General features: G+C 40.6%; 1 protein-coding gene across 4 annotated transcripts in view; it reads left to right on the top strand.

Moving 5' to 3' along the window:
- F8 (coagulation factor VIII) overlaps nucleotides 1–14643 on the top strand; it is a 130643-nt gene that overhangs the window by 73886 nt on the left and 42114 nt on the right. For all 4 annotated transcript variants that reach the window (XM_045472199.1, XM_045472196.1, XM_045472198.1 and 1 more), the window contains one exon: nucleotides 1376–4475. In XM_045472199.1, the coding sequence (XP_045328155.1) occupies nucleotides 1376–4475 (3100 nt within the window). The remainder of the gene's footprint in view (nucleotides 1–1375; nucleotides 4476–14643) is intronic.

The raw sequence follows: 14643 nt of genomic DNA, 5'->3' as shown, positions 1-14643 counted from the left end.
CACCATCAAAATTATGCTTTAAATGTCATGAAATTGGGCTCCCAATCCACAAACTTATGATATAGTTATGTCCATATTTTTAGTGAAACCACATTATTATGACTATGTAAATGTTCACTATGGAATCAAATAGAATTATATTTCTTCTTTTTATAACTTGTTTAGCTGAAACTTCTAATTGTTTTACTGTTCTTGTTGTAATGTTTTCCCTTTAGTTATTCTCTTTTTTATTCAAGAGTGTTATCATACAACATATTCTTTTTCACTTAGAAACTGACCACCTGGACCCATGCATCCTCCTCCCCCAGTCTGGGCTGGTTTTTTTCTAGATCTGAAAATCAGTTATTAATTCGGGACTTTTCTTCAGCGCTGATTTCCTGTATCCCATGTCATCTTATTTTTAAATTTACAGTATACTCCTTTATTTTGGTAGAAAACATTCTCCCACCACCTCCTCAGCATGGCTGCTTTAAAGGTAGATTTTCTAAATCCTTGTATGATATAAAATGTATTTATTCTCATTTACCGTCAGATTGATTATTTGCACATAGAGTGCAATGTGCACTAATTCCAAAATGCATTTGACCATAAAGACCTTTTCCATGGGTATCCCATTATCTCTTAGGTCTCTATGGAAATATACTTTGAGGAAAGTTTTTCCTTTGCCACTGTAAAATTCCTTCACTTGAATAATCTTGTTTACAGCAGAAATTAACATTGCTAGCACAGTAGAGGGATTTTCTATCATATATATCCTAAAGTCCTACTCCCTTGTGCTTACTTATCCTGCAAATTGATGACAATGGAAGCTAGTCATTGATATATGATTTGCATACATTATTTGATAAGGGAGATACTATTAGCTTCATTTCCAAATTAGAAAAGTGGAGCTCAGAGAGATCAGTTGATTTGCTCAAAGTCACACAGCTGGTAAATGGTAGAGCTAGGATTTGAACCCAGGCAATCTGACTGTAAGAACCTGTGCCATTATGTAATATAGCAATAATACCTAGCCTACATACAGTTTCAGGGATTAAGTCACTATCATCATCAAAGAGTTCTATGTGACTATTAGGACCCCCCACTGTTGCATATGTTAATTATATTTCTCCATTTTTATTCCAATATCTGTTCATTTGTAATCACAACCCTTTCTTGTGATCACAGACAGATATACCACAACAGCGGCAATGCAAAAAAGCACTTTCACTACCATTGTTGGACTGTTTTATGTGCCAGGGATTTAACCTAATGACTTGTAATACAATGGCACCGACTACTATTTTTTCATTATCTGGGAATAGAAGAGAACGACTAATACATAACTTGCTTGGGATGTGGGTTGTGAGTAACCAGAGTCTTTGTCTTCTTCCAGGTCTATGGGTGCTGGGGTGCCACAACTCAGACTTTCGGAACAGAGGCATGACAGCTTTACTGAAGGTTTCTAGTTGTAATGGGAACATTGATGATTATGATGAGGATAGATATGAAGATATTCCAGCCTCCCTCCTGAATGAAAACAATGTCATTGAACCCAGAAGCTTCTCCCAGATTTCAAGACATCATAGCCCTAGGCAAAAGCAATTCAAAGCCACCACAACTCCAGAAAATGACATAGAGAAGATTGACCCTCAGCCTGGAGAAAGAACACAGCTGCTTAACGTACAAAGTGTCTCCTCTAGTGATTTGCTGATGCTTCTGGGACAGAATCCTACTCCACGTGGATTACTCTTATCTGATTTCCAGGAAGCCACACATGAAGCAGATGGTCATTTACTTGGAGCTATAGAAAGACACAAGGGCCCATCTGCAGTGGCAGATCTCAGACCAGAGCTCCATCACAGTGGGGACAGAGTATTTACTCCTGAGCCAAAACTAAAATTAAGATTAAATGAGAATTTGGGGACAACTGTAACAGCAGAGTTGAAGAACCTTGATTTAAAAATTTCTAGTTCATCAGACAACCTAACAGCTTCACCAACAATTCCATCAGACAAGTTGGCAGCACGTACTGAAAAGACAGGTTCCTTAGGACCCCCAAATATGTCAATTCACTTAAATAGTCATTTAGGTACCATTGTATTTGGCAAAAATTCATCTCACTCTGTTGACTCTGGTGTACCTTTGGGCTCGAGTGAAGGAGACAATGATTCCAAGTTGTTAGAAGCAGCTTTAATGAATAGTCAAGAAAGTTCACTGGGAGAAAATGTATTATCAGTGGAGAGAGATGGGTTATTTAAAGAAGACAGAGTTCATGGACCTGCTTCATTAATTAAAGATAATGCTTTATTCAAAGTTAATATCTCTTTGATAAAGACAAACAACGCAACAATTAACTCAACAACTAATAGCAAAAATCATGTCGATGTCCCAACATTATTAACTGAGAACAGTACATCAATCTGGCAAGATACTATATTAGAAAGTAATGCTGAGTTTCCAGAAATGACTTCTTTGCTTCATAATGAAACATTTATGGACAGAAATATTACAGCTTTGGAGCTAAAGCATGTGTCAAACAAAACGACTTCATCAAAAACTGTGGAGGTGGTCTACCAAAACGAAGAGGGCCCGGTGCCACTAGGTGCAGAAAATCCAGGTCTCTCATTCTTCAAGACGCTGTTCTCACCAGACTCAGCAAAGTGGATAAAATGGACCCATGGCGAGAACTCCCTAAGCTCTGGGCAAAGGCCCATTCCAACACAATTAACATCTTCAGGATCAGAAAAATATGTGAAAGATCAGAAGTTTTTGTCAGAAACGAAGGTGGTAGTAGGAGAAGATGAATTTACAAAGGACACAGAACTCAAAGAGATGAGTTTTCCAAACAGCAAGAGCATGGTTTTTACTAACTTGCCCAATGTCCAAGATAATGGTACTTACAATCAAGAAGAAAAATCTCAGGAAGAGATAGAAAGAAAGGAGAAATTAACCCAAGAAAATGTGGTTTTGCCTCAGGAATATACAGTAGCTGACACTAATAATTCCCTGAAGAACCTTTTCTTACTAAGCACTAAGCAAAATGTGGAAGGTTTAGATGAGGGGCCATATACTCCAATACTTCAAGACACCAGGTCATTAAATGATTCAGCACATAGAGCAGGGATTCACATAGTCCATTTCTCAAAAATAAGGGAGGAAGAAAACTTGGAAGGTTTGGGAAATCAAACAAAGGAAATGGCAGAGAGGTTTTCAAGCACTCCAAGGATGTCTCCTAATCCAAGTCAGCATAATATTCTCACTCAGCGTGGTAAGCGGGCCTTGAAACAATCCAGACTGTCACTAGAAGAAACTAAGTTTGCAAGGGGGGTAATTTTGAATGACACCTCAACCCAGTCATCCAAGAACATGAACTTTTTGATGCATGGAACCCTCACACAGATAGAGGACAATGAGAAAGAAAAAGGGGCTGCCACTCAGTCCCTCCAGTCAGATTGTTCTATGGGGAATCAGGGCACCATTCAAATGAATGACTCTGCATTACCCATTGCAAAGGAATCAGCATTTCCATCAATCAGACATACAGATCTGACCAAGATCCCATCCCAGGACAACTCTTCTCATCTTCCAGTATCAGCCTGCACTTATACCTTCAGGGAGAGTTCTGGGGTCCAAAAAAGCACTCATTTCTCACAAGGAGCCAAGAGAAATAAACTTTCTGTAGCCTTCCTAACCTCAGAAATGATTGTAGGTCAAGGAAAGTTCAGCTCCCTAGGGAAAAGTGCCATGAACCAACACATGTCCAAGAAACGTGAAAACACTCTTTTGCAACAAGCCTTGTCTGAAGCATCTGGCAAAGTTGAATTACTCCCTAAAGCTCATGTTCATCAAGAAGACTCTTTCCCTACAAAAACTAGCAATGATTCTTCTGGCCACCTGGATCTTATGGAGAAGATCTTCCTTCAGAAAACACAGGGACCTAAGAAAATAAATGGACCCGGAAAAGTGCCCTTCCTGAAATGGACAACAGAGAGCTCTGAAAAGATTCCCTCTGAGCTGCTGGGTCCCCTTGCTTGGGATAAGAACAATGCCACCCAGATACCAAGAGAAGAGTGGAAATCCCAAAAGTCACAGAAAAACATAGCTTTTAAGAGCAAGGACACCATTTTGCCCTTGGGCCCTTGTGAAAACAGTCCTTCAGTAGCAGCAGTAAATGAAGGGCAAGGTAAACTCCAAAGAGAAGCCACCAGGTCAAAGCAAGGAGAGACTGGAAGATTGTGCTCTCAGAACCCACCAGTCTCAAAACGCCATCAAAGAGAAATAACCCTTACTACTCTTCAGTCAGAGGAAGACAAAATTGAGTATGATGATACGTTCTCAATTGAAATGAAGAGAGAAGATTTTGACATCTATGGTGAAGATGAAAATCAGGGCCTCCGCAGCTTTCAAAAGAGAACACGACACTATTTCATTGCTGCAGTGGAGCGTCTCTGGGATTATGGGATGAGTAGATCTCCCCATGCACTAAGAAACAGGTATGAGTACATTGATTATTCCTTTGTCCTGCTATTGCCACATTTGACTTTACCAGATGCTGAAACAATATGAAAAACACAGCTAATCTGCAGGAATAAGTCTCCAAAGGTTGCTTTATAGAAGAACCCTGAAGTCCAGGAAGCAAAGTCTAGATGGAGCTGAGGTTAGATGACGACACCAATAATGAGAGTTACAAAAGGGTAAATGGCTCAAGGTCAAGAAGCATCAATGGGGAACAGGAAGAAAGTCAGCCTCACCTATCAACCTTGTGAGCTGCAGGAGTAATCTTAATCTTGTGAAAAGGTTCTGAGAGAAGCAGGAGGAAGAAGTAAAGTGTGTGGTAAAGATGTTGAGGATACAGAGAATGTTGTTTTCCATGGTACTGGGGATCCAGGGAGCAAAGTGGGAGGATTTGATTGTTAGGGAAGCAGAAAGAGATTGCGCAGGGAAGAGAAAGCACAGAGAAATTTGGAAGATAAGGAGAGTCTTATGGAGAGTCGATCAGTCAACAAGTATTTATTGAGCACCTACTCTATGCCAGACACTCTTGTATACACTGGGGTGCAGCAGAATAGGAGCTTACATTCTATTGGGGGGAGCAAGAGGTAATAAATTAGCAGAAAAGTAAATAGAGGAATCTTGATGGTGCTCTTCAGGAGGTAGAATCTAATATGATAGCGAGTGCCTTGGGGTGTTACTTTAGCTGTGTTGGTCAGAGAAATCCTCTGTGAAATTGAGACCTAAATGATGAGAAGAAGACACTTGATGGAGCTCTGAGAGATGCTTCCAGGCAGAGGGAACAAGGAATGCAAAGGCTCTGAGAATGAAACAAGTTTGAGGAACAAGAAAGGACCAGTCTGACTGGAGTAGAGTGAAGAACTGGGGTGAGGGGGGTGGTTATGGGAGACGAAGTAGTAAAGATGAGCAGTGGTAAGATAATATAGGTCCTAGAGAAAGGTTAGGTGCCTTCTTCATTACTCATTGTCACATTCTGACCTCTCTGTCTACCTCAAGTGGGCCCTTATTGCTGCATAGCAACTATAGAATATTTCCCTAATCTACTGACTTTCCCACTGTCCTGGACCCTTCCCCTGCATTTTCTTTTTCCTTAAATCTCCAACCCCCTTTACCCATTCTCCAATAGCCCTTCTCATTCATAGCCAATGCCTATGCAATGAACGTCCCAACCTCCAACACATTTATTGACATCCGTAACCATATACCGTCTTCATGCTTATGGCAATAAATAATCATTGCTCCTAAGGCCAACCTCTCCAGTTTCCTAGTCAACCATCTCCAACTTTCCATTATAGTGCATTTTCATCTTATCCAATTCTCAGTTCATAATCAAATTCTTGTTATTTTTTGAAATTATAACCAGCGGTATTCTTTGATGGATTAGATGTGGTTGTGAGAGAAAAAGATGAGTTAGGAATAACTTCGGTGTTTAGAGTCTTGTAACTAAAAAGAAGGAATGGTCATTGACTGCCATGGAAAACACTGGACAAACAAAAGATTTGTAGAAGGAGCAGAAATTAAGAGACTAATTTTGTACATGGTAAGGTAGTTTATATATGAATTTCAAGTTCAAGGAAGATATCTTAGATGGAGATAATACAACTTGGTATTATCTGCATAAGGTAGAGCATCATGAGAATAAGTTTAGACAGAAAAGAGGAGAGTTTAAAGAACTAACACTTAAGTTTACAGAGAAAGATTGACAGTGAGGTTAGTGGAAAAAAAAAAGATAGAAAATTGGTGTCAGACAGGATGAGAGCACACAGGATGGAGTAATCGGAGTTTCTGGGTGGCTGTCAGTTAAGCGTCCAACTTCAGCTCAGATCATGATCTCACAGTTTGGGTGTTTGAGCCCCACATCAGGTTTTGCACTGACAGCACCTAGCCTGCTTGGGATTCTCTCTTTCTGCCCGCCCCTGTCCCTCCTCTTACCCTCTGTCTCTCTCAAAATAAATAAAACTTTAAAAAAAGGAAATAGTACTGAGAGTTCAACTAAGACGAGGGCTGAGAATTAGTAAAGATCATCTGTGACTTTGAAAATGTATTTTCAATGGAATAATGGAGATAAAAAAAGACTTTTTGAAGGGGCTTAAAGGAAGAATAGGTGGAAAAGAATCCAGCTACTGGTATCCAAATCAGTGGCTACCACTCTGGTCTAAACCATCCTCAACTCTCACCCAAATTATTGTAATAGCCTCTTACCTGTACTTTCAGCTTCCAGCCTGGCCCTTATACAGCCTTTTCCCTACACAGAACCTAAAGTAAATTTTCAAAGTGTAATTCTGATTATTGTTCTCTGCTCCAAATCTCCTAGTGGATTTCCTTTCTACCCTTGGTAAATTCCAAAATCTTCACCATGGCCTTCAAGTTTCTGAGATTTGACCCACTGAAACGTCTCTGCTCTCATATCCTACCATTGTTTCCTGCTCACTCTGTTCTAACCACATTGCCCTTATTGTACTTCCTCAGATAGAGCCAATATATACCTTTCTCTAGGCCTTTGCACTTTGTGTTCTCTTCTTAGAATTCTCTTCTTTTGATATCCTAATGTTCATCCTCTCACTTCTTTCACTTTGCTGCTCAAATTTCATTTTATCAGTGAGGCTTTCCCTGAACACTGTGTATGCATACAGCTCCTACCACACTCTTTCACTGCACTTACTAGCACCTGAAATAGTATACATTTACTTGTTTATAGTCTATTTTCCCCAACTAGAAACTAAGTTCTTGAAAGCACAAATTTTGAAGGTGTTGTTCAATGGTATATCCCCAAAACCTTAATCAGTTCCTGGCATGTGATAAATGCTTAAATATCTATTGAATGAATTAGTAAATGATGGATGTAGGGAGGCAAGAGCAGGTCTCTCATGTATGTCTGCACTCCAGAGAATGCCAACTGAATGGTAGCACAATTTCCGTGAGCCAAAATAGAGGCAGGGAAACCAGCAAAGGGGCCATTACAGTCATCCGGAGAAGACAGATTATTTAGACCAAAATTGTGGTGGGGAAAATCAAAAGAAATGGAAAGGTGTTGAGTATAATTTGAAAACAAGCAAACAGGACTTGCTGTTAGGTTGAGTATGGGGGCAATGGAGAGGACTCAGAGAAATTTTTGTTGTTTTTTTTTTTTTTTTAGTTATTTTTTTTCCTAAGCAACTAGGTGGACAATGATGACATTTAATGAGATGTGGAAAGCTTGAGGTAGAACAGATTTATTTGAGGAAACACTCAAGGGTCTGTTTTTAACATGTTTACTTTGAGATGCCCACTAGATGCCCAAATTGAGATGTTGAGTAGTCAGTTGGATATATGAGTCTGGAATCCAAGGGAGAGCTCTGTGCTAAAGACAAACAAGCTTGGGAGCCATAAGCATCTTGATAGCATTCAAATAAGACTCAATGGGTCCATCAAGAGAGTAAAAGTAGATGTAAACCATGTCCATTTTAAGCTGGGTCCCCAGAGGTCTACATCCTCAAGGTAACAGTAAGCCAGTTAATTCACTTCATTGACTTGCAGCCCAGTTTTCTGTCATCTGTGTTGTCCATGAAATCTCTGGGTTTATCTTGAAGGTCCAAAATGGCTTCATTCACACATCTGATGCCTTGGCGGAAAATAATGGAAATCTAGACTTGCTGGGACTCTTGACCAGAAGGCCTACATGTAACCTTTCTAGCATGAGAGTACCTGGATAATCAGATTTCATACATAGTGGTTGGCTTCTTCCAGAGAGAGCATACCAGGAGAACTGAGCACTGAGTGACTACATATGATACCATGAGGAGCAATTCTGAGTTAACACAATTGAAAAGTACAGCAAAATGGTTGCTGTTTTAAGCCACTAAAGTTTTGATGTAATTTGTGATACAGCAACAGATAGAGGAGACGTAAAGGATAGTGTGAAGGATTTACCTATTTTTTAAAATTTTTAATGTTTATTCATTTTTTGAGAGAGAGACAGCACGAGCGTGGAAGGACAGACAGAGGGGGAGACACAGAATCCAAAGCAGGCTCCAGGCTCTGAGCTGTCAGCACAGAGCCTGATGCGGGGTTTGAACTCACAAACCACGAGATCATGACCTGAGCCCAAGTTGGATGCTTAACTGACTGAACCACCCAGGCCCCAAGATTTACCTATTTTTAATTGAAATTGCAGAAGGAAAGGAAAGAGTGATTAGAGGAGAAGCAATAATTGAAGAGGTAATGGCTTAATATTTTCCAAAATTGAAAAAATTCATGAATGCACAGATTCAGGGAGTTCAACAAACCCCAAAAAGAGTGAATAAAAATATCAACACCTAGGAATGTTTCATCAGAGTGAAACTTCAGAAAATCCAAAAGTCTTAAAAGCAGCCAAAGAGGGGCACCTGGGTGGCTCAGTCGGTTGAGCATCCGACTCTGGATTTCGACTCAGGTCATCTTTCAGTTTGTGGGTTCGAGCCCTATGTTGGGTTCTGTGCTCATAGTGCAGACCCTGCTTGGGACTCTCTGTCTCCCTCTCTCTCTGCCCCCCCCCCCCCACTTATGTGCATGCACACACACACTCTCTCTCTCAAAATAAATAAACATCCTTTTAAAAGCAGCCAAAGGAAAAAGACGGCATACATTCAAATGAGATACAGAAAGGTGACTTTTCAGTAGTGCTAATTAAACATAGAAGACAGGGAAATGATGTCTAGAATGCGTTGAAATACAATAACTGCCAACCTAGAAATCTATATCCATCAAAAATATGATTCAGAATTCAAGGTGAAATGGGACATTTTCAGACAAACAGAAACCTAAATCTCACCACCAGCAAAAACCCAATAAAAATATTCTAATGATGTAGTTGAGACAATAGGAAAGTGATAATGAAAGAAGTAAAAGGCAAAAAAGACTAAAAAAGTAAAGAAAGGATAAATTATGGATAAGTATAAATATTGTTTGTATAAAGAATGGTGAAAACATCTTATGAGGTCTAAGATATAATTGCTTTTTTCACAATGGGTTTGCCACCAAAACACAGGTGTCATGAAAACCATCCCTAAATCTAAGCCAAAATTGGAAAGGAAAAAACTCATATCAACACTGTCATCATTAGATGCATAAATTTGGGCAAATCTACCACTCCTAGCCATCTGATCTACAAATGTGGTGAGATCAACAAAAGAACCATTGAAAACTTGAGAAGGAGGAGTTCGAGGAAGATGGCGGTGTAGGAGGACGCTGGGCTCACCGCGCGTCCTGCTGATCACCTAGATTCCACCTACACCTGCCTAAATAACCCAGAAAACCGCCAGAAGACTAGCAGAACGGAGTCTCCGGAGCCAAGCGCAGACGAGAGGCCCACGGAAGAGGGTAGGAAGGGCGGCGAGGCGGTGCGCGCTCCACGGACTGGCAGGAGGGAGGCGGGGCGGAGGGGCCTGACGGACTGTGTTCCGACAGCAAGCGCGACTTAGCGTCTGGGAGGTCCTAAGTTAACAGCTCTGCTCGGAAAGCGGGAAGGCTGGAGGACAAAGGGAGGGAGAGCAGCTGAGCCCCCAGACGACAGAGCTCAGTTTGGTGGGGAACAAAGGCGCTCGCCAGCGCCATCTCCCCCGCCCATCCCCCAGCCAAAATCCCAAAGAGAACCAGTTCCTGCCAGGGAACTTCCTCGCTCCGCGCAAACACCCAACGCTGTGCTTCTGCGGAGCCACCCCTCCGGCAGCAGGTCTGACTCCCTCCACCTGCCACAGGGCCCCTCCTGAAGTGGATCACCTAAGGAGAAGCGAGCTAAGCCTGCCCCTCCTGCCCCCGTGCACCTTGCCTACCCACCTTGCCTACCCCAGCCAATATGCCAGATCCCCAGCACCACAAGCCTGGCAGTGTGCAAGTAGCCCAGATGGGCCACGCCACCCCACAGTGAATCCCGCCCCTAGGAGAGGGGAAGAGAAGGCACACACCAGTCTGACTGTGGCCCCAGCAGTGGGCTGGGGGCAGACATCAGGTCTGACTGCGACTCCGCCCACCAACTCCAGTTATACACCACAGCACAGGGGAAGTGCCCTGCAGGTCCGCACCACTCCAGGGACTATCCAAAATGACCAAACGGAAGAATTCCCCTCAAAAGAATCTCCAGGAAATAACAACAGCTAATGAACTGATCAAAAAGGATTTAAATAATATAACAGAAAGTGAATTTAGAATAATAGTCATAAAATTAATCGCTGGGCTTGAAAACAGTATAGAGGACAGCAGAGAATCTCTTGCTACAGAGATCAAGGGACTAAGGAACAGTCAGGAGGAGCTGAAAACCGCTTTAAATGAGATGCAAAATAAAATGGAAACATCCACGGCTCGGATTGAAGAGGCAGAGGAGAGAATGGGTGATCTAGAAGATAAAATTATGGAAAAAGAGGAAGCTGAGAAAAAGAGAGATAAAAAAAAGCAGGAATATGAGGGGAAAATTAGAGAACTAAGTGATACACTAAAAAGAAATAATATACGCATAATTGGTATCCCAGAGGGGGAAGAGAGAGGGAAAGGTACTGAAGGTGTACTTGAAGAAATAATAGCTGAGAACTTCCCTAACTGGGGAAGGAAAAAGGCATTGAAATCCAGGAGGCACAGAGAACTCCCTTCAGACGTAACTTGAATCGATCTTCTGCACGACATATCATAGTGAAACTGGCAAAATACAAGGATAAAGAGAAAATTCTGAAAGCAGCAAGGGATAAACCTGCCCTAACATATAAAGAGAGACCTATAAGACTCGTGACTGATCTCTCTTTTGAAACTTGGCAGGCCAGAAAGGATTGGCACGAGATCTTCAATGTGTTGAACAGGAAAAATATGCAGCCGAGAATCCTTTATCCAGCAAGTCTGTCATTTAGAATAGAAGGAGAGATAAAGGTCTTCCCAAACAAACAAAAACTGAAGGAATTCGTCACCACTAAACCAGCCCTACAAGAGATCCTAAGGGGGATCCTGTGAGACAAAGTACCAGAGACATCACTACAAGCATAAAACATACAGACATCACAATGACTCTAAACCCGTATTTTTCTATAATAACACTGAATGTAAATGGATTAAATGTGCCAACCAAAAGACATAGGGTATCAGAATGGATAAAAAAACAAGACCCATCTATTTGCTGTCTACAAGAGACTCATTTTAGACCTGAGGACACCTTTAGATTGAGAGTGAGGGGATGGAGAACTATTTATCATGCTACTGGAAGCCAAAAGAAAGCTGGAGTAGCCATACTTAGACAAACTAGACTTTAAATTAAAGGCTGTAACAAGAGATGAAGAAGGGCATTATATAATAATTACAGGGTCTATCCATCAGGAAGAGCTAACAATTATAAATGTCTATGCACCAAATACCGGAGCCCCCAAATATATAAAACAGTTACTCATAAACATAAGCAACCTTATTGATAAGAATGTGGTAATTGCAGGGGACTTTAACACCCCACTTACAGAAATGGATAGATCATCTAGACACACGGTCAATAAAGAAACAAGGGCCCTGAATGATACATTGGATCAGATGGACTTGACAGATATATTTAGAACTCTGCATCCCAAAGCAACAGAATATACTTTCTTCTCGAGTGCACATGGAACATTCTCCAAGATAGATCATATACTGGGTCACAAAACAACCCTTCATAAGTATACAAGAATTGAAATTATACCATGCATACTTTCAGACCACAATGCTATGAAGCTTGAAATCAACCACAGGAAAAAGTCTGGAAACCTCCAAAAGCATGGAGGTTAAAGAACACCCTACTAAAGAATGAATGGGTCAACCAGGCAATTAGAGAAGAAATTAAAAAATATATGGAAACAAACGGAAATGAAAATACAACAATCCAAACGCTTTGGGATGCAGCAAAGGCAGTCCTGAGAGGAAGATACATTGCAATCCAGGCCTATCTCAAGAAACAAGAAAAATCCCAAATACAAAATCTAACAGCACATTTAAAGGAAATAGAAGCAGAACAGCAAAGACAGCCTAAACCCAGCAGAAGAAGAGAAATAATAAAGATCAGAGCAGAAATAAACAAGATAGAATCTAAAAAAACTGTAGAGCAGATCAACGAAACCAAGAGTTGGTTTTTTGAAAAAATAAACAAAATTGACAAACCTCTAGCCAGGCTTCTCAAAAAGAAAAGGGAGATGACCCAAATAGATAAAATCATGAATGAAAATGGAATTATTACAACCAATCCCTCAGAGATACAAACAATTATCAGGGAAAACTATGAAAAATTATATGCCAACAAATTGGACAACCTGGAAGAAATGGACAAATTCCTAAACACCCACACTCTTCCAAAACTCTATCAGGAGGAAATAGAAGCTTGAACAGACCCATAACCAGCGAAGAAATTGAATTGGTTATCAAAAATCTCCCAACAAATAAGAGTCCGAGACCAGATGGCTTCCCAGGGGAGTTCTACCAGACGTTTAAAGCAGAAATAATACCTATCCTTCTCAAGCCATTCCAAGAAATAGAAAGGGAAGGAAAACTTCCAGACTCATTCTATGAAGCCAGTATTACTTTGATTCCTAAACCAGACAGAGACCCAGTAAAAAAAGAGAACTACAGGCCAATATCCCTGATGAATATGGATGCAAAAATTCTCAATAAGATACTAGCAAATCGAATTCAACAGCATATAAAAAGAATTATTCACCATGATCAAGTGGGATTCATTCCTGGGATGCAGGGCTGGTTCAACATTTGCAAATCAATCAATGTGATACATCACATTAATAAAAGAAAAGATAAGAACCATATGATCCTGTCAATCGATGCAAAAAAGGCCTTTGACAAAATTCACCACCCTTTCTTAATAAAACCCCTTGAGAAAGTCGGGATAGAAGGAACATACTTAAACATCATAAAAGCCATTTATGAAAAGCCCACAGCTAACATCCTCAATGGGGAAAAACTGAGAGCTTTTTCCCTGAGATCAGGAACACGACAGGGATGCCCACTCTCACCGCTGTTGTTTAACATAGTGTTGGAAGTGCTAGCATCAGCAATCAGACAACAAAAGGAAATCAAAGGCATCAAAATTGGCAAAGATGAAGTCAAGCTTTCGCTTTTTGCAGATGACATGATACTATACATGGAAAATCCGATAGACTCCACCAAAAGTCTGCTAGAACTGATACATGAATTTAGCAAAGTTGCAGGATACAAAATCAATGTACAGAAATCAGTTGCATTCTTATACACTAACAATGAAGCAACAGAAAGACAAATAAAGAAACTGATCCCATTCACAACTGCACCAAGAAGCATAAAATACCTAGGAATAAATCTAACCAAAGATGTAAAAGATCTGTATGCTGAAAACTATAGAAAGCTTATGAAGGTAATTGAAGAAGATATAAAGAAATGGAGACATTCCCTGCTCATGGATTGGAAGAATAAATATTGTCAAAATGTCAATACTACCCAAAGCTATCTACACATACAATGCAATCCCAATCAAAATTGCACCAGCATTCTTCTCGAAACTAGAACAAGCAATCCTAAAATTCATATGGAACCGCAAAAGGCCCCGAATAACCAAAGTAATTTTGAAGAAGAAGACCAAAGCAGGAGGCATCACAATCCCAGACTTTAGCCTCTACTGCAAAGCTGTAATCCTCAAGACAGCATGGTATTGGCACAAAAACAGACACATAGACCAATGGAATAGAATAGAAACCCCAGAACTAGACCCACAAACGTATGGCCAACTCATCTTTGACAAAGCAGGAAAGAACATCCAATGGAAAAAAGACAGTCTCTTTAACAAATGGTGCTGGGAGAACTGGTCAGCAACATGCAGAAGGTTGAAACTAGACCACTTTCTCGCACCATTCACAAAAATAAACTCAAAATGGATAAAGGACCTGAATGTGAGACAGGAAACCATCAAAACCCTAGAGGAGAAAGCAGGAAAAGACCTCTCTGACCTCAGCTGTAGCAATCTCTTACTCGACACATCCCCAAAGGCAAGGGAATTAAAAGCAAAAATGAATTACTGGGACCTTATGAAGATGAAAAGCTTCTGCACAGCAAAGGAAACAACCAACAAAACTAAAAGGCAACCAACGGAATGGGAAAAGATATTTGCTAATGACATATCACACAAAGGGCTAGTATCCAAAATCTATA

This window comes from Leopardus geoffroyi, chromosome X, assembly GCF_018350155.1.
Source record: "Leopardus geoffroyi isolate Oge1 chromosome X, O.geoffroyi_Oge1_pat1.0, whole genome shotgun sequence".
Classification (NCBI taxonomy): Eukaryota; Metazoa; Chordata; class Mammalia; order Carnivora; family Felidae; genus Leopardus; species Leopardus geoffroyi.
Note: the sequence above shows the minus strand (reverse complement) of the source record. Positions and strands in the feature narration are given on the sequence as shown.